Here is a 22,244-nt window from a genome sequence, read left to right on the forward strand (position 1 = left end):
CTAGCTTAGGAATTTAAATTTAGTGGTTGTTGCAGCCGCTTTAAGAAAGTAGTGGATGGATTTTCAACACGTGACAGAGCGACTTTACATGCATCATGAATAAGTAAGTGGAGAGAATCCAGAAAAAATTGTCGATTGTGTTGCTTTTCCCTGTGTCCATAACTGTCCCATGGACCAGCACCGGTCCGTGGCCTGCTGGTTGGGGCATATTTTATATTTATAAGTAAGACAACCTTAGTAGTGCTGGAGAAAAAAAACCGTGTCTTGCTTTTGGTAAAAACATCTGGATTAAAAATAGTTCTCAATATTATTTGAACAAACTTTCTTAGAAAAACGGCATTAGTCAAGCACGGTGGTGGTAGTGTGATGGTTGGAGGCTGTTTTGCATCTTCTGGACCTGAATGATTATTCTTTTTATTAAATGAAGGAGCCAAAAAACACAAAAATTCTGAAGGAGAATGTTGTAGCATTGGGTCATGACCTCAGTCTCCAGCTCTATCTGGAGAAATATCTGCTGATAAAAATACAGGAGAAGGTTTTTGTCTTAAGAAATCAAATATGAAAGTAGTTTTGAAATGCCACAGGAAAAATTTGCCAAATAGTTTTATTCATTCATTCTTTTCTTTTTTAATTTTTCTCCCAAAACAGTACATAACAGATTTTTATTTATTTTAGAAAAAGTTCTTTACACTTTTATGTGCCACTTCAAAGAGCCTCCATACCATTACACTACCACTACTGTGAGGTTTTTTCCTTTGTTTTGTTTTTTCTGTGGACTATAAAGTTTGCTAAAAAACATGGATTATAAAAAGAAATCATCATATTATCCGTCCAAGTATTGAAATTACTATTTTAAAAATGAAATGTTTTTATTTTTTCCCACATTTCCCGTGATCTGTGCAAGCATTCTATTGAATGTTAAAAAAACAAAAACAAACAGCCCTTGTATAAAAGAGCCTCTCCAGTGTAATGTAGTACAGATTTTGTGTATTTTTGGTGGTGATTAAAATGCAGCCAACATAGCAATGACATAAGTGAGGAGCCTGGTCTTTGGCGTCCTGCAGGAAGATCCCTGAAAAGGTTCTGGGCATCAGGCAGCTTCTGCATCCAGCCCAGCAGCTGAGTTCACATTTCTCTTTGCAGCATATTGGTTGAATTTGTGCTCTGGTGCACAAAGAGCATCACTGAAGGCGACGCTTTCTGTCTAAGCTCACAGCTTCTGGGTTCCGTTGGAGTTATTAACAGCTTGTCCCACACAGGATGCAGTTAATCAGCGATCAGAGGCAGAGTGCACGCACTTTCTTCTCCTGAAGGGTCTTTCCACTTCCATGCGCACAAATCTTTTGTCATGCTAGTATTCTGTTAAATGTTTCTTGAAGACAATTTTAAACACAGCAGCTTTGTTTTTTAGTAGCTCCTAAGCAGTCAAAAAAGTTCACAAACTATTTCTGCTCTCCCTTAGAGTGCAGGATTTTTCTCTCTCCCTTTAAGTAAGAAGAACTTAACAATTTTCCTGCTTTTTTTTTTTTCTTTCTCAGCAATGAGGGCAACCATTTACTTCAGATCGAAGTTGAACCAACATCGGACGTAAGTTTTTTAAGCATGGACTGTGATCTTTCACACATCTGTTTGGTCCACATATGTACATCAGTATGGAAACAAATGCAGCCGCCAACATCTGCGCTTCAGTTGCTTGTCGTCCTTTAGTTCAGCATTATCAGTGACCTCTGAGGAGCCTCCAGGTAACTCTGGGGGACCTTTGATGCTCATTACTGCAGCCACTTTAACAAAATTTAAAGTATACCATGCACTGGAATGTTGGACGTACTTACATGCTATTGCAATTTATCAAATCTGTTGGCATTCACCCTTTTTACGCTCTTTTATTTGTTTTTTTTTACTCTTTGCTCAAAGTAGTTGGAGTAAATACTTGAGCCCGATGTAGCCTAAAAATGAAAGATTCTTGCTTTTTTGGTTGTAGGACTTGCAATGAAAGAGATTGACCAAATGTCTGCTGGAGGTTCAAATAACTTAATTTCCAAGATTTTAATGTAATTTTTCATTCTGGCACAAAAAAAACAGTTGTGTTTTGCCTTACCATAGAATGAGGACGGTAACGTTGAGGACTCCGGCGACGAATTCGAGGAGATGAACCTGTCTCTGCTGTCGGCTCGTAACTTCCCGCGCAAGGCCAGCCAGACCAGCATCTTCCTGCAGGAGTGGGACATCCCCTTCGAGCAGCTGGAGATCGGAGAGATGATCGGCAAAGGCCGCTTTGGAAGAGTTTACCACGGACGGTGGCACGGCGAGGTCGCCATCCGCCTGATCGACATCGAGCGGGACAACGAGGACCAACTTAAAGCATTCAAGCGCGAGGTCATGGCCTACCGCAACACGCGCCATGAGAACGTGGTGCTCTTCATGGGGGCGTGCATGAGCCCGCCACACCTGGCCATAATCACCAGGTAAGATTCAGGAGGTCAAGTACAGTATGACATCGTGATCTGCAAAACCTCATTTCAAGTTAGATTAGATTTTATTCACTTTTTTAGTCAAACATGTAATCAAACGAATCAAACAAGTAATCAAATCGAATCAAATATTAGTCAAATAGAATGTGCCTGACTCCTTGAAGATAAAAATGACTGAAATCAATATTTTGTCCTTAAAATTGCAGATTAGGTCCCATATTGACAATGAAAAAAAACAACCATTAAATTCAATCAGTATGAGATTTTTAAGAAAAGTATTGAATCATAAACTTATGTTGACGTTAGATGGATGCTAACCTTCATTCATTTTGATGGTTTCTGAAAGACAACAATATTTCTTTTTCTTTTATTCAGTTGCACATTTTCTGTTATCACAGGTTGAATGAGAGTCCATTAAAAGTTACAGGAAAACTGAATTTGTATTTTCTTTAGTTTAGTCTTTTTAATTAGTTTAGTTGTGAATAATGTTTAATCCTAAATTTCTTAAAATCCTGTCAGGAAGCCTGTTTTTAGTTTCTGTTCCGGCTCTTGTTGACATTCGGATTAGGTTACTAATTATCAGTTTCTTCTTGATTGTCCTTATCTCAATTATTCACTCAAGCCTGTGGTTTTCTGGTCAGCTTTTGTTTTTGGATCACATTTTTGGTTTTCCTTTACTTACATGTGCTGTTTGGTATGACACTCAACCATAAGGGGTGGAATTGCGGAGGTCAAACCACCAAATGGTTCCTGAGTGTGGCTGTCTGCTGCTCCCCCCTCCCCGCAGAGATCAGTCAAATGTGGAGAGCAAATTTCACACACCCAGTTGTTTGACAACCAATAGGACTTTGCCTTTCCTTGCACAAAAGTACTGATTTTCTAAAGACTTTCAAAAAAACAAACAAACTTGTATCTATGTGCTGTTTTACGATGTGAATTTTAAGCCTTAGCTACATGCACCTTTACGAGGGTTGATGCTGCGGCTTTTTGGGTTGTCCGGGTCTATGGAGGGTCTTAGAGAGGAGCGGCCGCATCTTAAGGGCAGCATGGAAGTGCGCTACCCTTATGGGACGTCATGAAAATGGAACACACCATTGTTATATGTGTGGTAAAGAGGAAGTTACACACACTTATGATGTACAGGTGATGTGGTCGTACAGTGCCCTGCACACTCTAGTCAGTAGTAAGGTGTGAGTACTGGCCCCTTACTGACTGCACGTGAATGCTGCACGCACAAGGTGTGCAGGTGAAGCATACATGCCCATCTTCACACAAATTACACTCTGATTGTCTCATTTCCTCATTTCTAACACTCAGGCTGTATGCAGGCAGCACCTATGGGCTCCTTGTACAGCCTCCAGGATTTAGAGGCTTAAAAGAAAAAAAATCAGTCTGACACGCCTGCAACTCACCTACTTCACTATTACTTACCTCTGAGTGTTGTTTACTTGTTCACCACGACCTGCTGCAGGAAGCCCGTAGAAGAAAGCTGAACGAACATCTTTGCTCTATGGGCTCACCAAGGTGTCTACGACCTTCATATTTTGTGCGGACCAAGTACAGGTTTGCCCATTTTTTTTATCCGCAGACCACCCGTATCCACCCGTCAGAGCAGTTGTGATTAAAGGTTTCGCACAGTTAATTAGAGATGGTAGAAGCAGTGATAAAAAACGACTACAGTCCACCTTCTGTCAGAACTGCAATCCTATCCATGCACAAAGACTGAACAGAGGAAAAACTAATAAAAACGAGATTGAACCAATGCTCTTTGCTGGCTGTGAGCCGGAAAAGGTCTTCAGCGTTGGTTCAGATCTGCTCTGCTGTGAGCGTCTGACAGAGAAACATGCAGGCGTTATGATTAGAACAGGCTGGCACTGTTGCTGAGTAGATGTACCACCCACACCTCACAGCAGCAGCAGCAGTGTTGCTTTCGCCTTGACAGTCTGGCAGCAGACAATGCAAACGTAGCTTACTGTAAGTGAACTGAAGAAATTCCCTGCCCGAGTTAACACGCGTAATTATTTCAGGGAATGGCTTTCACGTTTTGTCGAAACGGAAAAGCAACTTTGCTCATTGGGAACATCACAGGAAATCCTCTCCTTCAGTTAATTAGCTAATTATGTTGAAAAAAGTTGTTTAGACGTTTGCCTCATTTCCTCTGTTATCTACTTAGACTGAACAAAAGACAAGTAAAATCCTTGTCCTTTCTATTTTGTGTTTTTTTTTTTTTAACTATGAAAGCTTCCACAGTCTTTTTTTTAACCTCCAGAAAGCAAAGAAGTGTTTTTAAACATTGTTTCTTTTGTGGCAGCTGTTTAACTAGATTTACAGATGAAAAGTATAAAAGAACAAGCGAGCTGACGGTTGAAAATACCTGCAAATGTCAGAGCAACAGGTGGCCCAGTCATCCAATAATACTCTGCCTCAGACGTCACACTGACGGGAGAAAAAAAAAAAAAAAGTTTCTTCAAATGCAGCTTTTCTTGCTTTTTTTCCCGGCTTCACCGCAGCTCAACACATCAATAGAAGTGCATTGATTTTTATTTACATTTGTGGAAACATAAATATTGACTTTGATGTTTTTTTTCTTAATCGTCTTCGATTGTTTCCTCTTGCGACAGACAGTAAATTGATTTTTCTTTTTATAGCATGCAGAACACGTTTCAGGACTTTGACGTCATCTGCTGTTATTTCTGGAGTTTTGTGCATGCATATAGCATAATTACTTCATTTAAAAGTGCAGAGGTGACCTTCGGCGCGTTGAGGTGGCCTCATTAGCTTTTCATCCTCTTTAGACATGTAGCCGCATTCCTGCGTTTAGAGAAAAGGACGAAGGAAGGGAGCGACTAAAAAATGTGGCTGCTGTCAGCTTGTTGCAACAAATGAATATGCATGAACCGGTGGCCCCCAGTACTTTGCTGCTCACCTGTGGGGCGCAGTTGGAGTTGAGGGTTTCAATTGTGAGGCAGTGGGGGGTCATGCAGCTGTCTATTAAGACACGCCTGTGGTGGCGCCCCTGCAGAACGGTCCTGAAGCGAAAAGGATGGGAAAAGGGGAGATGAAGATTCAAAACAACCTTGATGGGGTTTGAAGCCGGTGATTTTAATCATCCACAGGAGGTCGATATGAAATAAGTCCAAATGCAATGTGTTTCCAATTAAATCCTTCTTGCAGAGTTAATATTTTTTTTTTAAAGTTTCACCTGCTGATCTTCTTCCTCTGTCAGTTTGTGTAAAGGCCGGACGCTCTACTCAGTGGTGCGGGATGCCAAAGTCGCCCTTGATGTTAACAAGACCCGACAGATCGCACAAGAGATGGTCAAGGTAAACCAGCTCGGCACAGATTCCCATGATCATGTCCCATCGTGATCACAGCTCCGCTTCTCTCCGTCCTCAGGGGATGGGTTATCTTCATGCAAAAGGCATCCTGCACAAAGACATGAAATCCAAGAATGTGTTTTACGACAACGGCAAAGTGGTCATCACGGATTTCGGGCTCTTCACCATATCAGGTGTTCTGCAGGCTGGCAGGTAATCAACCTTCAGCACAATCCAGCTGCGCTTTGTTCACGAAACCAGTGTGGAAGCTTTGGAAAATATTAGAATAGGCCTCATTTATTTACACTTCCATTAAAATGTGTTTAGAGCTGTTTAAGACTGTAATAAAAACAAATGAAATTATAACATCTTCAAAAAGTTCAATCGTTTCTGCATGTTGGTTAAAAGTATAACTTGGGATTCAAAAGAAACTTCTCATAAAAGGTTTCTTAAGAAAACAGAAGAAGAAACAAAACAGAAGACTATGAACATGCATATCAAATGTTTCTAGGGTGAACTACAGCAGTACCTGTAGCACTGTTTAGGTCTCATAGAGGCCAAAAAAGGAGTTCAGATAGCAATTTTTATTGTGTTGTTGGTCTTTGGTCTCCGCCATTGTCCTTCTCACAATTCACCATAGATTTTCTTTTGGGCTCAGGTCATATGCCAATCTGTGGTGTGATAAAAGCTCTTAAACCAGAAATTGGTGCTTTTGGGCACGTGTGCAGTACTGCTGAAGAATGAAAGCTGGCCCTTGGAGAAAGCCTGAAATGTGTCTTGATAGAGATAAGCTGTGACCTCAGACACACAAAAAAAATAATCAGTGGATTAAAACTAGTAAATGAGATGGAACCTTAACAATCAAATACAGAAAAGAAACAACTTTTATCTGACCTCAATCAAACCTTCCTGAATTCTGCACTTCTCTTCTTCCAGACTTTGGGACTTTAATTTTAAAGAAATGCAAAGTTGACTTTCATCTTAAAGATGAACTATAGTTCACATGTGTGTGGTCCTTATCCCAGGTAGACGCATTAGGTTTCCCTGGTTCAAAAAAGTCCATGTCCTGCTTCAATCTTGAAGCTTTGAGTCCAGTAGATGTCCACTCTTTGTCAATCATTACGCTCTAAAATGGGCTTCTGTCAAAAGTCTCTCAAAGCTGCTGTTATCTTCATTTCTGAACAGATTTTCTACCAAATTATGTTTCTGTGAAGGTTTTGGACACAGCACTCTGTGAATAACCAGCTTCTTTAACAACGTGCCAGAGGGTCAGCCATCCTCCTCTGGAGAAAGACCCACTGAGGGGCATTTCAAAAGCTTTAGCTGCCAGTCATCATAATCAATTAAAGCATATGTGTCTAGGTGTAAGTTTCACCCTTTAAATTTACCATCAAAAACAAATCAGTGGTTTGTTCTTGTTTAAATAAAATCTGTTCTCCTTTGTTATTCATACGCAGCTTTCTGACTTTCTGTTGGACCAGATTGACATTTTTTTTTCTTTTGTTGTTCTGTTGGTGGGTGCTTGCCTCTTTATAATGTTTATTTTTATTCATAACCGATGATGGGGATGATGTGTTTTTTTTTCCTGTATTGCAATTCAGCAATTTTCATTTCAGCATCTCGCATGTATTTTCAAACCGCCGTCAACATTTTTCTGCAGACGGATGCGGCTTCATCAGAAGTCCTGAGGCCGAACTTGTAAACTTGTCATCGTGGGACAGCTAATTTAATGAACAATTAAACACGATGTCAGAGCTTTAACTTTACCGCAGTAGATGATGTTTTTGAAAATTGGATGCGAGTACAGCAACAGCCCCGCGATGCAAATGCAAACTTTACAGTGGACCCGTAATGAGTGTGTGTGCAAAAAGACAGAACAGACGTGTCCTGACGCGTGTCCATGTCCTCATCTTATGTCGGTGCAGCCGGAGAGAAGACAAGCTGAGGATCCCCAGCGGATGGCTGTGTCACCTGGCCCCAGAAATCATCCAGCAGCTCTCCCCAGACACAGAGGAGGACAAGCTGCCTTTCTCCAAACAGTCAGACGTCTTTGCTTTCGGGTGAGTGTCCTCCACTGATGCCCCCCTGAAGTGTGACTGTGGATGTTTACAGCAAAGTCTGCCGACTATGTCAGTGAATCCAGACAGCGCCGATGCAAACACACGCTAATGTTCCTTTGAGGAAATGATTTCCTTAGAGCAGCAAAATAAAACTGCAAAAGTATGAAGATGCTGTTGTGGACCCCACACTCTTAATGAACTCATACGATGATGGATTTATGGTATAAAAGAAATTTGCCAATAGGGACATTAGTACGGTGGCCCCGAAGTACAAATCAGATCAACCACTCAATACAGAAACATATGAAAGATCAAAACCATTAAAAAAGCAAAACAACTAATAAAAACAAATCATTCAAATTTTCAGAAAATAAACCATAAAGAAAATGTCATTTTGGAAATTTACAGAAATGTTAAAAAATGAAACAAGATCAGGCAGGTTTTAGAGGGACATCACTGATTGGATGATGAGGTTTTGAAGAAGAAAGAAAGCAGAAGGATGTCAAGAGTTCACACCAACACCAAACCTTTGCAATGGGATTTTGTATTGCATCAATATAATGCAATTTTCACTCTGATTTAAAAACATGTTAGAAATTGATTGCTAGTTACGCCCTTTTTAACAGCAATGTGTGTAATATTAATAATAATTTATATTTTGTGTGACTTTTGTGGAGTTTTGTTTCACTTTTTTAATGTTCTGTTACATTTTTGATTATGCAAGTGAAGTTGTGACACGTTTTATTGCATTTTTAAATTGGGTTTCTTCTTGGACTTTCCCTGTCGCTCGTTCCTATGAAGGTTTTTATTTGCTTTTTTACGTGTGGATGATAGATCTCACAGATGTTCTCAGGAGCAAAGCTGGATCTTTTCTCATCAGTGTTGGATTTTAGCTTAAAGCATGGGGTTGTGCTTTTGATATGTTTTAGCTGCTTTAGCTCCTTGTCTTATAGTTAATATCTTGATTTAAAAGTTGTGTTTGTGAAGCTTTAAAGTGCATTCATAATTTATCAATAATGGTGAAGATGACCTTCTGCTCAGCTTTATTATGAATTACTGCAGCTCTGCCGGTGGGTGTAAGTTACTGGAGGCACAGAAGACGGTTATTACTCATCCACACAGGATTCGCCATCGCCTCGGCAAGTCACCTGCACACTGACACCCTGCGACCCACCTGACTCATAAGTCAGCCAAGTTTTGCAATTTAATGGTCAGACCCACCAATGTCTGTATTTTCCAACACCAATAATGAAGAAAGTGATCTGTCATCAGGCTTCACATCTTTATCCTCTGGAAAATTTTACCTTTTCTTCTCTGGATAAAAAGGAAATTAAACCCTCGGGAGAGAAAAAAACGCACACACACTTTTGGCATCATAGCGTTTCTTGGGGGGGGGTCGAATGTCTCACCAAAGTGTCTTCCATCTCCTCCTTTGAAGCTCAATTTTGAATTTGCTCTAAGTTGATTAGAAATCCCCATGGCTCCAGTTCTGCTGCTTCATTTGCGGGGGAGGACCCCGCTCTGTCAACTCCTAACACAATTGCGTTTTCAGATGGCGCCCCATATGGAGGTTTCGTCCTGATTTTATTCTAAAGGGAAAAAGAGCGCGGCGCTGGTGCACAATGTCCAGCTGCTCTGCTGGCCTTTGTCAGAGCAGATGCTTGGTCGGTCTTACCTATAGGTGACCCCTTTGGCTCTCATGAATATTCATCCACGTTCAGCCATCAATGTTTTGCTTTCCTTCAGCCTGAGAGCTATTTTTATTCCACTCAAACTTGACTTGCAGCAGCAGAATGAAGACAACGATGTCTGCGGCAAATTGTTTTAGAGTCTGTTTAACAAACTACTCTGTGCTTCTGCAGAAACCACGTCACTGAGACCTTATTGCTTCATTGTTTCTGTTTAATCTACCATGCGTGTGAACTCTTTTAAAGACAATTTTGATTAAAAAAAAAAAACACCCCACAGCACTGATCTGCTCTGCTCCCTTTTCTTCACAGCACCATCTGGTACGAGTTACACGCACGTGAGTGGCCTTACAAGAGTCAGCCAGCAGAGGTGATCATATGGCAGATGGGCAGTGGAATGAAGCCTAACCTTGCCCAAACTGGCATGGGGAAGGAGATACTGGTAAGGACTTTCTTTATTCGTTTTTTTTTTGTCTCTCAATTCTTCTTATACTGATGGAATTTTAAAGGCGTCGCAGCATCTTTGCATCAGAAAGTTTACCCTTGAGTTAACTGGTGCTCTATCAGAGCCGATAGCTAAGTGGGACATGTAAACGCAACAAAACAGATATGATTCTTCAAACGCTGAAATGTAATGTTCACATGCACCATCAAAGGTGGAAACGCTCACTTATTTCATCATAGACCCACACCAATCATCTCTGAGTGATCTTTTAATTATTTTACATTGTTTTCGAGGACATAGCTTCTGCAGAGCAGCAGCAGTAATAAAAAAAAAAATCACCTCTAAGTAGTGGGTGGGACCATTGTTGCAGCCCCCTCCCCTTTTGTGTCGGTTCTTTTTACGTACTCTCCCGCTAGCTTACAGCCTCTCACACCCCCAACCTAACATAAACAAATGGGGAATAATATTGGAACTATCCAGCTGTACAGCGTTGAGCCAAATACTGGCTCAGACGAGGAAATGCTTTTTTTCGTCGGATTCTAATGCACAACAACTTGAATAAAGAAATACTTAATTCAAATACACAATTTTGAGCTTAATAAATGTCCTCTGTCATCAGATAAATTCCACAAGAGCATGTTAAAAACACCACCAAAAAAAAACAAAAACAGTTTTTAGCGCATTTCCCAAAGTTCAGTCCTATCATCCAGTACACAGTGTTTTGGGCGTGAAACTGTTCATTTATGCGTAAACACACTTGTAAACTTCCAGACATACTGAAAAACATCCAAAAAAGTCAGAAGGAAACCTCACCCTGAAGGCTGTAATAACTAATAAAACAATTTTGTCTTGAATTCCACATAAAATTTATTTTAGCTCTAGCATTTTTAGAAGACAAATCTGACAAGTGCTTCCTAAATCCCTCCATCAAAAATTCATATGAAAGTAAACAAAAATGGATTTGTGATGTCACTGTCACCTCAGAATCTCTATGTATGCTTACCTGAATCAGGTCTGAGCCAACAAAACACGCTGACATAGACAAAAATCAATCAATCGCGCTCTGACCTTTGGTATTTTCTGTTGAATATAAAGTCCCATGGAGTCCCATGTGGGTGTATTATCATCAAAATGCAGCCAACATGCTCTCTTATTGGAAAATAAAGTTCACACCAGTGGAGTAAACGCTGCAGATTTGTTCAGCTCAGAACTAGTAAAATTCTGCTTGGGTTTGGTCAAAAAGCCCAAAGATTCTTTTTCCATAGCAGGTCATTTAGGACTGTTTTTCCCGTCTCTCCTGAGTTGTGGAGCCATTAAGTTCAGTTTCAGTTTTTGGTCATGGTAGGGGTCGTGAACTCCTGCCAATGTGCCAACTTTTTGCTCAATTTTTTTGGCAAAATCCAATAGGAGTCAAAAAAATATCTCATGCATTTGGATGACAGAGGTTTAGAGATACAAATTAGGTCCAGTCTAATTTCAAAACCTACATAAAATACATAATGTCCCCGTAAATGTCTGTCTAATTTGACTCTACAATAAGGGATCAACTTTAAAGGTTGTGTTGGGATGGGTACCATTTGGATTTCATCGGGTCCCAGTGCAGAACCGGTACTTTTGAAATGGTTCTGGTGCCTAAACAATGCTTGAAACCAGTGCTCCAAAAATGAACAAACTCACCAATTTATTTCCACAAGAGTAAGATTAAGATGAACTGTTATTCCCATAGGGAAATTAAGTTTACTAGCAACAAAAAAAAGTGTGATGAAGCAGCGTGACAGGGCGAAGGAAAGCGTTTGAATGTACCTAAGATGCTTTATTTCATTCTTTTTGACAGACTGCACTGCAGCGCTGCATCTTTTTGTTTTCAAACACTTTGAAGTAAACACGTATTTCCATACGCATTGTTATCCATCAGGTCGCTGAATTAGAATCTTCAGCTATGAAATACGGACACAATTTTTCTCGCTACGTCTTCTGCATTTTGACTGAAGGTCTGTGCTCCCTTATGGTCACGCCCATTTACATGAAAACTCCAACACTCAAAACCAAAAACAACTTTAGTTCTAGAGTTTTGGTCCAAAACATAAAGTGAGGCAACAAAATATTTGAACACCTTGAACTTTACAAGTTCTCCCACTCAGAAATCATGGATGGGTTTGTGGCATTTTCCTCTTGGGTGCTTGTCCACTGTGAGAGACATAATCTAAAAGATATGTGGAAATCACATTAAATGTTTTTTTTTTATTTATTTATTTGTATGCTACTGCTTTAAATAAGTCTTCGTACACCTGAGCAAATCAATGTCAGTATCTGGTACAGTAGCCTTCGTTTGCGATTAAACAGGTTAAAGGTTTCCTGTAGATTTTCCCCAGGTTTGCACAGACTGCAGGATGGATTTTAGCCCACTCCTCCACACATATTTCCTTTAGTTTCTGGGCTGCTTTGGACAGACCTTTGGTCTTGGCCATGTTAGTAGTTGGAGTCTTACTGATTGTATGGGGTGGATGGGAATCTTGATGCAGCCAAACGCCTCAAACCAGTGCTTCTAATTTAAGATGACGAGTGGAGTGGAGGTGGGCTATTTAAAGGTAGACTGGCAGGACTTTGAGGGTGTTACCTTCACCTACCTTCAAATACTTATTTGCAGCGGTAGCATACATGTTTAAAAAATTATGCAATATAATTTGCAGATTTGGTTTCTCGATTATGTCTGTCACAGTGGATATGAACCTGAGATGAAAATGTCAGACCCCTGCATGATTTTTAAGTGGGATGACTTGCAAAATCATAGGGTGTTCAAATACTTCTTTGCTGCAGGGACTGGTCACATTTGATGAATATTTCTAAAAACAAACAAACAAAATCACATTTTCTCATATCTCCTGATTCTTCTTTTTCTGATGTTCATAAATTCTGTAGCAGGTTATGCAACAGCCTTATCTGTGGACCATTCAATGAATTTCAATGTTTTAATTTCTGCTGACTGCATTGATGATTATGCTTTTATTTATCAAGTGCCTCTGTTTTTTCATAACATGGTTTTATAGTGTGCCATAAGCTTCTTAACCTTAGTCATATGCTGGTATCATTCACAAAGGTAGAGCTTAATATTGTGGTGCAGTCAGATGGTACGTCTTATTGTTGATACGCACTCTGTGAGAGCTTATTCATGTTTGAGGAATGTTTCTGACAGACAAAAGATAGTGTTACCTAATAAAACCAAACTCCCATTTCCTCGCCAACTGTCTCCTCTGATGTGTTCATGGTTGCCAACACTGGTTTCTTTTTTCATGTAAATACAAACGCGTGTTTTTCTCTTTCTGAACCTAGATTATGTTACCTGCTCACGTGTCTGAAGAAGGTTTATATTAAGTCTCACAGTATATTTGGATGTATAGTCTTTTTAAAGAAAAAGGTTTCATAGTAAAAAACACACAAAAAATAAACTATTAATTTTGCCAACTATATGAATGACTTAAAGACCCACTCCAATGAACATTGTATTTTTGGTGTTTAAACATGTTCTAGTGGTATTTATTCTCATGATGGAGGAAATTTATATATAGAAAATCATACATTTATCTGTATTTCTTTATTCAAATTGTTGTGAATCAGGAGCAGACAAAAAAATGCAGTTTGAAAAAGCTTGTAGTTGTGATGTAGAAAATACACAGGGCTGGTCACAAGCACCATTCTGATGCATCCACTTACAGACAAATATTCATGTGTGCCTTTTCTTTTCCCTTGTCTGAGCTGGAGTTTGGCTCCAAACTGTAGCTCTGATATTGCTCGCCATTTTTGTTGCACCGGTAATGTTTGGTTGGGAGTGTGAGGGGCTGTAAGCTAGCGGCCGAGCCTGTAAATGGATGACAGGAAGTCAGGGTGGGCTCACTCCGTGGCAACAGTCCTGCCCACAACTCAGCTGTGAATATTTAATGAACTCCTGCTGCTCTGCAGAAACTGTCCTAGAAAACATCACAGGTTTTTTGATTTGGCTAACAATGACAATAATAATTAAAAGACCACTCTTTTCTTTTTTTTTTTTAAAGTTAGGTTGGGAATATGAGGAGCTGTAAACTACGGGAAGGTGGATGGGCTTACTTTGCAGCAAAAGTCCCGCCCACAACCAACAAACACGTGTTGCTCTGCAGAGGATATGTTCTAGAAAATGGGACTGCTTTTGATTTAGGCTAAAAACATCATAATTATGATTAAAAGACCACTGGGAGCGCTTTGAAAATAAATCAAGGAATAAAGCATGAGGCAACAGTGCAACTCCAAAAGTCTTTATGACTTCAAAAGATTCAAATGTTGGAGTTACCTAGAGAAAAAAATGATGCTGGCTCCAGTAAATTAAAAAACTGCTTTCTTCCTGTTATCTGATTCAGTTACATACGGAGGTTATGTAAGTGCTTTGTAGGGATGGGTACCGTGCCCCGGTATTGAACCAGCCCCGGGGCCGCATTCTTCAAGACCGCAGTATCGTTAAGATCAGACCTGAACGGTTCTGCTATCGGTACTGGAGAAGATACTTTTTCTTTTTTTGTGTCCCACTAGCGTTATCTGCCATATTTAACTCACCAAGTCAGTCACTTTTCCGTTAATTAATGATGATATTAATTTCGTTATTCTCGTTGAAGCGGAGAGCTCTGTCTGTCTTTTTGTGTGCACGGGGGGCGGGGCTGTTGTTCAGACAGCACGCGCCGCACACACAGTCAGTGGCGATCTCGTAGGGGACACGTGAGCGCCCTAGACTAAGAACACCCGTTTCTGCGTAAAATTAATGAAGTTTGCATCAAGGAGCCCCGACCATGCCGTCACCTTGCTGCTACGATGACCGTATGTTGCGCTGTTTGTGTAGCGGCGTGTTCTACACAAAACAAACCGGTAGAGAGGCGGGGCTTAGATTCACCGCTTATGATTCCAGACCCGTGACACACTATCAGCTGATTCCTAATACTTAATAATAATTAATGACTAATGATAGTGGTCATCCCTAAATTAATATAATTTATTGGGTTTACTGGATTTAAACAAAAATAAATAAATAGAAAGGAGTCTGCATCAAAGTGAATTTGTTTCCATCATCTCACTCAATCCTAACTCTGGTGTTTGACAGACAGAAAAGTCTATTCAAGGTTGTGGAAAATGGACAAAAGATCAAAGGAAACATCACGCTCATAAAGAATAAAAATAATTAGATTAAATAATTAAATTAATATCCTGTCTGGAACATTCTCATGTATATAAAGTAAAAATTTTTGTTAAAAAAACAGTGTTGTTGCATAATGAGGAAATAAAACACTTTATGTTCTTAATTTGTTATTATTTATTTATTGTTCGTCCTCAAAAAGTATCGATGAGAGTACCGTTAAAATACTGGATCGATAAGCAGTATCGATAAGAGTAGTAGTACCGTTAAAACCTTAACGATACCCATCCCTAGTGCTTTGCCTGTGAAAATTCTTGAAATTCAAGAAATTCTTGTTTTGTTTTTTATGAGAAACCATGTGTGTCAGAATTGTTGATTCATGTTGAACATTTGTGGTATTTACAGCCTTTCTGAAGGCAGTTTTGACTGATGAAAGCACTGCCTTTGGTGTCTTTCAGGACATTCTGCTCCTGTGTTGGGCGTACAAGCAGGAGGAGCGGCCCAGCTTCTCCAAGCTGGTGGACTTATTGGAAAAGTTGCCCAAAAGGAACCGCCGCCTTTCCCACCCAGGGCACTTCTGGAAGTCAGCTGAGTATGTCAAATGAGTTAAGAGACATAAACAGCAGCCGCCACAACTCCACATAAATAAGCCTCCACTTTAAGAGAATGCACTGAATCCAGATAAAAAACTGCCCGTGCTGTTTCCTTTCATGGAACGCTGGCGAGCGCGTGTACAGATAAAGCTGACCGTCCAAAGTAATCGGGACCCACCTTCTCTTTGGTTTGATTTTACCCATACTGGATGATTTACTTTTCTTCTCGTCATTATATATGATTTGTTTCTTGGACTTTTCTTGCTTGTAAATTTCAAACCCATCATCCTGGGTGAACAAAACTAGATGTTTGAGGAAAATGTTTTTTTTGTTTTTTTCCATGTCTTGTTTTTAACCATTGAATGTAACTGCTGTACATCATATTCTGTGAGTTTTTTCATACTGTCCTGCCATGTCACTGTGTTCTTTTTTGATCCTTGTGTCTCATGTGTTCAGGTTCATCTTCGTCTTCTTTGAGCACTGAACCGTTCGAATGTGAATAAGGCCCCACACACAAACAGGACCTGTTTGTGTGTGGGGGCGAGGCCGCTCTCAGATCGTCCCGTGCTTCGGACACCAAACATAAAATGTTTGAACACCTGGTTTGAGCTGTCAGACCAGGACTTTGCTTCTCGACACTTGAAATGTATCTCAGCTTTAGCAGAGCCTTCTGAATTGACTGATTTTCACAGGTAATTAAATGTAAACACGGGTCTAAAGCTTGCTGCCATGCTGTCAGTGTGTCAATTAAACCTCATCGTCATGGAAACTTTTCAAATGATGTAGGAAATGAGAGGGTTTTACAAACGGCAGCTTGAAAACTGTGACTGACTTTCAGATTTCTTCCTGGCTGTAAAAACTCGGAGCGGTGCTGGAGTCACTGGGAACGCGTCAAATGAAGCGTTGCACAGTTTGAATATATATCAACACAATTATATTCTTGTACATTTCATAAGGATTGTATTAAATGTTTTTGGGAGAGAAAAATGCAGATAAATATGATAAAAATCCTTTTCAGCCAAATACAATTACAGCAGAAGCTATAAATGTTTGAAGCAGCTGTAATTAATGGACAATGTTTTGAGAGCATATCAGTAACTTCAACACCTGCAGCTTTGCAAAGGGCAATCTGTGAAGAAATATGAAACTGCAAATTACTAATAAATGTAAACTTCAATTGAGTTAAAAAAAAAGCTTTTTTTTTTCAAACTTGCTCTATGCGGTCGATGGAAATGAGAACTACAAAGACAATAAAACAACAAGCACAATCACAGTACTTCATTTTAAAAATGTTTAAAAAAAGCTCTTTGCTATTTTTTCATGAGATAAATCCGTTAAAAATAAAAATTTATTGTAAACTTCCCTTAAAAGTAGCTTGAGGATTAAGCCATTATGTCATTTATTCAATTTCACCTGTCTACAGTTATGTATGGTAAATGTTTTTGATTTTCTTTCTAAATAAATAGACAGCAAAGCTGATTTAGCATCAGTTGACAGGAACCATTTGATGTTTGAACAGTAAAATCTTTATTGGCAAAGTCAAAGACTTCAAAATGTTTTATCTGTAGTGTGACAAATCATATTTTATATCAAGAAAATGTTTTAACATTCCTACTTAAGTTATGACAATTAAAATAGTTTATAGACTGGAAAGCCATTTAACAAATATTATTAAATATTAAACTTGGATAAAAGCCTTAGAAGACTCACTCACACCAGATAATCCATATTGAACAAAAAGAGTCCATCCCATAAACGCGGTTTATGGGATGGACTATATGATGTGACTCAGGCCTGAGAGTGATACCTCAAATCAGTCTTGAAAAACGATGTAGAGCCTAAGACATTCTCTCTTGATGTATAATTTTCAGTTACATTCTAAACATCGACTCACTCTCTAGTGCCGCACTGCTAAATACTAACGTTGACTCTCATATATTTGTGAAATTGACTTTTCATGGAAAACCATGACATAAATAACCAGAAGCTGAAATCTGTCAGATCTGTCCAACATATCAGAAAAAATAAAACATATCATGATGGTAAAGTACAACCTTTTGGCATGTTTTGTACTTCATGCTTTATATCAAAGTCAGTTTTAAACATGGAAAGAGTAGACGTGATTCATGCTTTAGTATATTTGAGCTGTATACTGCTTTTATTATTTCCAGCCACGTTGGATAGATGGAGACAATCCCGCCATGTGAGATAACCATTTTCCACCTCATTCAGACGCATCTGCCAGTGCTGGAAAGTGCATACAAACACTCTGCTGCTGTGTGTTTTTGTTTTTAATCTCTGTGGGAATTTGTCAGTTTTGGAATTGCTGGGATTCAGATATTGTAAGTCATTTATATTTGTACTGTTTACAACTATCAAGTGCATGACAGGTTTAAATATGTAATAAAAAAGAATAAGAACCCTTCACAAATAAATATTTATATATATATATATATATATATATATATATATATATATATATATATATATATATATAAGCATTTTTCTGTCCATTAGGGGAATTTGATCTCACACTCTTCTCTGCAAAACCTTTCAGCCGTTTTGTTTGAGAGACAAATATTTCAGTCTTTTACCGTAATATTTAGGACCAGACTAGCATTTAAACAAAATAACTGTGAATAGAAAACACAACACAACAACAAATTAGCGCCAAGTGTACATAAAAGATTGTAGAATATGTTTTATCGTCACTTTGCCGTAATATTATTACTCTGTGATTTCTTTTCATTTATGTACAAAATTGAGTTTATTTTATTTGTTGCCTTTGGTTTGCTTTTGTTCATTTAAGTTTCCTTCTCCTCCATTTCTGTTCTGATTGCATTGATAATGTGTTGTTTCGTTCCTTTGATCCCGTCCCTGTATTGTAGATGTAAAGCTCCAAAAAAGCATGTCTTTAATGATGCCTTATCGTCTATGCTTTAGTGATGACTAGATTTTGATCATGAGCTCTTTTATTTGCACTCATCCTTTAAAAAGTGTATAACAATAAAAAGATGTTTTCATTTTGAATGCTTTCTGTTTCCTTTATGTCATCTTTTATTCCAGTCGATCTCTGTCCATATTTTACTTTTGTTGTAGCTTCATGAAGCAAAGATGGTGGAGATTTCTGCCTCGATGCCATCACTGTTTAATGTGGTTTTTCTTCTTTTTCTGGTTTTTAATCATCAAAATCCCACTGGGTTTAGGTTTTAGTATCCATGGTGCCTGAGAGGTGCAAGACACATTTACATTTAAGATGCAACAATAAATCTCTGTACAGACCAACAAATCCTGAAGCACTAAAAGTACAAATGACCAAATCCGGAAACGTGGCGACGACAGCGGAGACACGGCTTCTAACGGAAAGGAAACGTCCTGAATCCTGGAAGTGACGCAATATAAAACTAATCATGTATGATTTTTCAAATGTATTTATTACAGATTTCTTTTTTATGTGGACATTTTAAATGCATGAACTAGTCCAAAAACAGTTTTTTTAATTGTATTACTACAATGAATGACAACAATGTTTATCAAGGTAAAGTTTTTGTGTCACGTCCGGTATTCAGGGTATTCCCTTTCCGTTAGCAGCTGCTCGCTTTTGTTCATTTTTTCTCTTTGTCTTTTGCTGTTCTGTTTTGGAATTGCCGGCCAGTTTTAAGGGAATAAATTTTCTTATTACCGGAACTGACGCAAAAACCTTCCTTTGCCAATTGCCATTGTTGTAATTTGAATTTTTAAAACTGCTTTCGTTGTTGTGTTTCTAGTTTGGGTCATTTGCACCTGGATTGCTTTTGTGTTTCAGGACTCAGTTATTTGTTCCGTGATTTGCTGTTGCGTGTCAGTGTTTGTTCATTTGTATCGAGATTGTTTTTAGTGCTTCAGGAATTATAAGTTTGTACCGGGATTTGTTGTCATCTTATCCTAAATGCAAACGTGTTTTGCACCTCTCGGCCACCGTACATATCCAAGTAAAACAAATGTAAATGATGTGAAGTATACAGGTTTTTCCTGCTTATTTCAGTATCTTCAGTATAAAATAATATGAAACTAATGAAGAAATAAATAAATTGTATAAAAACTTGCCAGCAAACTTAAACTGATGCTTTTCAATTGAAAAATATTAAGATAGGACTTACTTTTGTCTGTTCAAAACTGATTTAACACGTGTTTGCAACCTCTCTTCAGGTATGATGAAGCTCGACTTATTAAGACAAATGTTTAAATACAGCAAAGGTTTGCTCTTTTTCTATAGTTTTTTTATTTGGTAGTTTTGTTTATTGCAGTTAATTAGTGAAAATTAGGATTTATTTTTTAAAAACAAATTATAAAATCTCCTTGATTAGAACTTTGTCACCACTAGAGGTTCCTTTGACCAAAAGGCAAACATGTTTGCAGAGGTTGCACCTTCTGCTAACCTTCAAAACACATCATGTAATGAACCCTTTAACACCACAGCGGTTGCTGGCAGCACCCCTAAATAACACATGCCATTTGACATTCCATAACTCTTTAATCGTTTACGCATTCAACATGAATCAGCTGGAGAAAAAGAAGTTTTCATTTCAGCTTTGAATCTATAGGTAACACATGATGAATGTAAAGTGTTGCATATTGGCATTAAGCCTCTTTTCTTCACTGCAGAATTCCCTGAAATAACGTTAACTGTGTAAATGGTTGAGCCTTTAGACTCGTGTAAAATCCAAACATTTGGCTAACAGATTAAACATTTTAGCGGCACCAAAAAGGCTTTCCAGGAAATTCAGAACATTTAAGACATTGTTTAAACCTCTGATTTGTTTCAAACTCTCACAGCTAAATCAATTCCTAGTTCTTTTCTTTTAAAGATGAACCCAAAAGACAGAACCCGCGGTAAATCCTCTTTATGTCAGACAGCGCTGCTTTGATTCACACCATCCTGAAATTGCATCACAATCCCAAACTCGTTGAACATAGATCGACTGTTCCACCAAATGAAAATAAAAAATTCCTGATAACTCTTGAAAGTTTCTGAGTGTCAGCTGCAGTTAACATCAGCGGAGCTGTTCTCTCATTCACTGGTTGGAAGTCTTGCAGGATGGCATTAGTGTGCACACACCTGTGTGTGAGTCTGTTTGTGTCTGTGTCCTTCAGTGTCTGACCTGTGACTCTCCGACTGCAGAGAGAGGCTGACTCACTGAGGCCGAGGCACAGAAAATGAAAGGCTTGATAAATAGATAGAGCTTCACTCTTCTGCTCAAACCAGTCCTCCTTCACCTCCACCTCTGGAGTTCAGCTGCTGAAGCGTAAAAAATCCACCCGACCCAATCTGCAGCCGGCTGAAGCTCATCAGAGCAAGAATGTTTGGTTTCTCTGGATATTCTTAAAAGTGTTGGGACCTGACGTGGTTCAATGCATTTCATTTTACGCTATATAAAGAACATAAATATTCAGTTTATATATATATGTATTTATATATATAATATTAAATTGAGAAATAAAAACCTAAAAAAAGATCCAGTACAGGAAAAGGGAAGGTTATTTCTTCATGTTTGTCTTTATTTTTTCATTTGGCATTTGAGATTTTATTATTTTTTTGCCCTTAACCAGCTATTTTTTGGTCATCTTTCAACTCTCTGTGTCTTCAGAGCTCAAGCAGTATTAAAGTCATGAGATGAAAATACAACTTGGGGTGAAAAAAAAAAATCGACTTGAATCTAAATGGTGTCCGGTTGAAAATGTACAAATACAATATATCTATGTTCTCTGGATAAACAGAAAGACATTAAATCCTTTAAAAAGTAAGTCATTTCTAAATTCGTTGTAGTTAAACAATCTACTTTTTACAGTAGATGTTCTTTGTGAAATAAAAAAACTGTTTCATGCGAGAATCATCTTTACTTTATTAGGAAGAATTAACAAGACGATAAATGACTGTACTTCTAAAATCACTTTCAGTTTTCCAACTAAAGACTACTCAGGGGAAAAAATAGTAGAAATAAAGAAAGTTTCCTGCATTGAGATAGACATGATAGTATAATCACAAGTTAAAGAATAATCATAAACTGGAGGATAAATTAAAAAAATTGAAAATCAGATTTTGGTTGTTTGTTGTTGCACATAGAGGCAAAGCCAAAAAGGGAAGAGCCCGACAGTACTGTGAAAGGAGGAAACTTAAGGCAAGTATAAATTTAACACAAAGTAATGGAAATACTTACAGTGGTGGAGACAGCAAAATGTTATCCAACATAACGTTCATTTTCCCAAAGCTTTGTGTCCTCAAATGGTTATGAAATGTGTAAAAATGTGGCTGAGCATTTAATCCCTTAAATTCACGGCAACAGTATATGTTATGATGTTAAACTGAAGAGAAAATGACATCAAAACCGCCCAATAATCGGGCTATTATTATATTGATTAGACTAATTATGACAACTTTGTGCTTACCTTCATAAGCATAATCTAGGTCTGCAAAACACCACACAGACATGTCAAAGCAACGAATTTGGGGAGGCTGATTAGCAGTCAAGCCTCCGAGG

The 22,244-nt window shown here is 38.5% G+C and overlaps 1 protein-coding gene across 5 annotated transcripts in view; it reads left to right on the plus strand.

The window, feature by feature from the left end:
* ksr2 (kinase suppressor of ras 2) overlaps positions 1 to 22,244 on the plus strand; it is a 126,355-nt gene that overhangs the window by 99,714 nt on the left and 4,397 nt on the right. For 3 of the 5 annotated variants that reach the window (XM_020705590.3, XM_078953285.1, XM_023958218.2), the window contains 7 exons: positions 1,539 to 1,587; positions 2,104 to 2,465; positions 5,698 to 5,794; positions 5,868 to 6,001; positions 7,714 to 7,848; positions 9,849 to 9,978; positions 15,592 to 16,919. In XM_020705590.3, coding sequence (XP_020561249.2) covers positions 1,539 to 1,587; positions 2,104 to 2,465; positions 5,698 to 5,794; positions 5,868 to 6,001; positions 7,714 to 7,848; positions 9,849 to 9,978; positions 15,592 to 15,738 — 1,054 coding nt within the window. In that variant the 3' untranslated portion in view covers positions 15,739 to 16,919. Of the gene's footprint in view, positions 1 to 1,538; positions 1,588 to 2,103; positions 2,466 to 5,697; positions 5,795 to 5,867; positions 6,002 to 7,713; positions 7,849 to 9,848; positions 9,979 to 15,591; positions 16,920 to 17,897; positions 18,055 to 22,244 lie in introns of those variants that run through there. The other 2 variants (XM_023958216.2, XM_023958217.2) reach the window with 2 other exon arrangements.

This window comes from Oryzias latipes, chromosome 9, assembly GCF_053564925.1.
Source record: "Oryzias latipes strain Hd-rR chromosome 9, Olatipes_Hd-rR_3.1".
Taxonomy (NCBI): Eukaryota; Metazoa; Chordata; class Actinopteri; order Beloniformes; family Adrianichthyidae; genus Oryzias; species Oryzias latipes.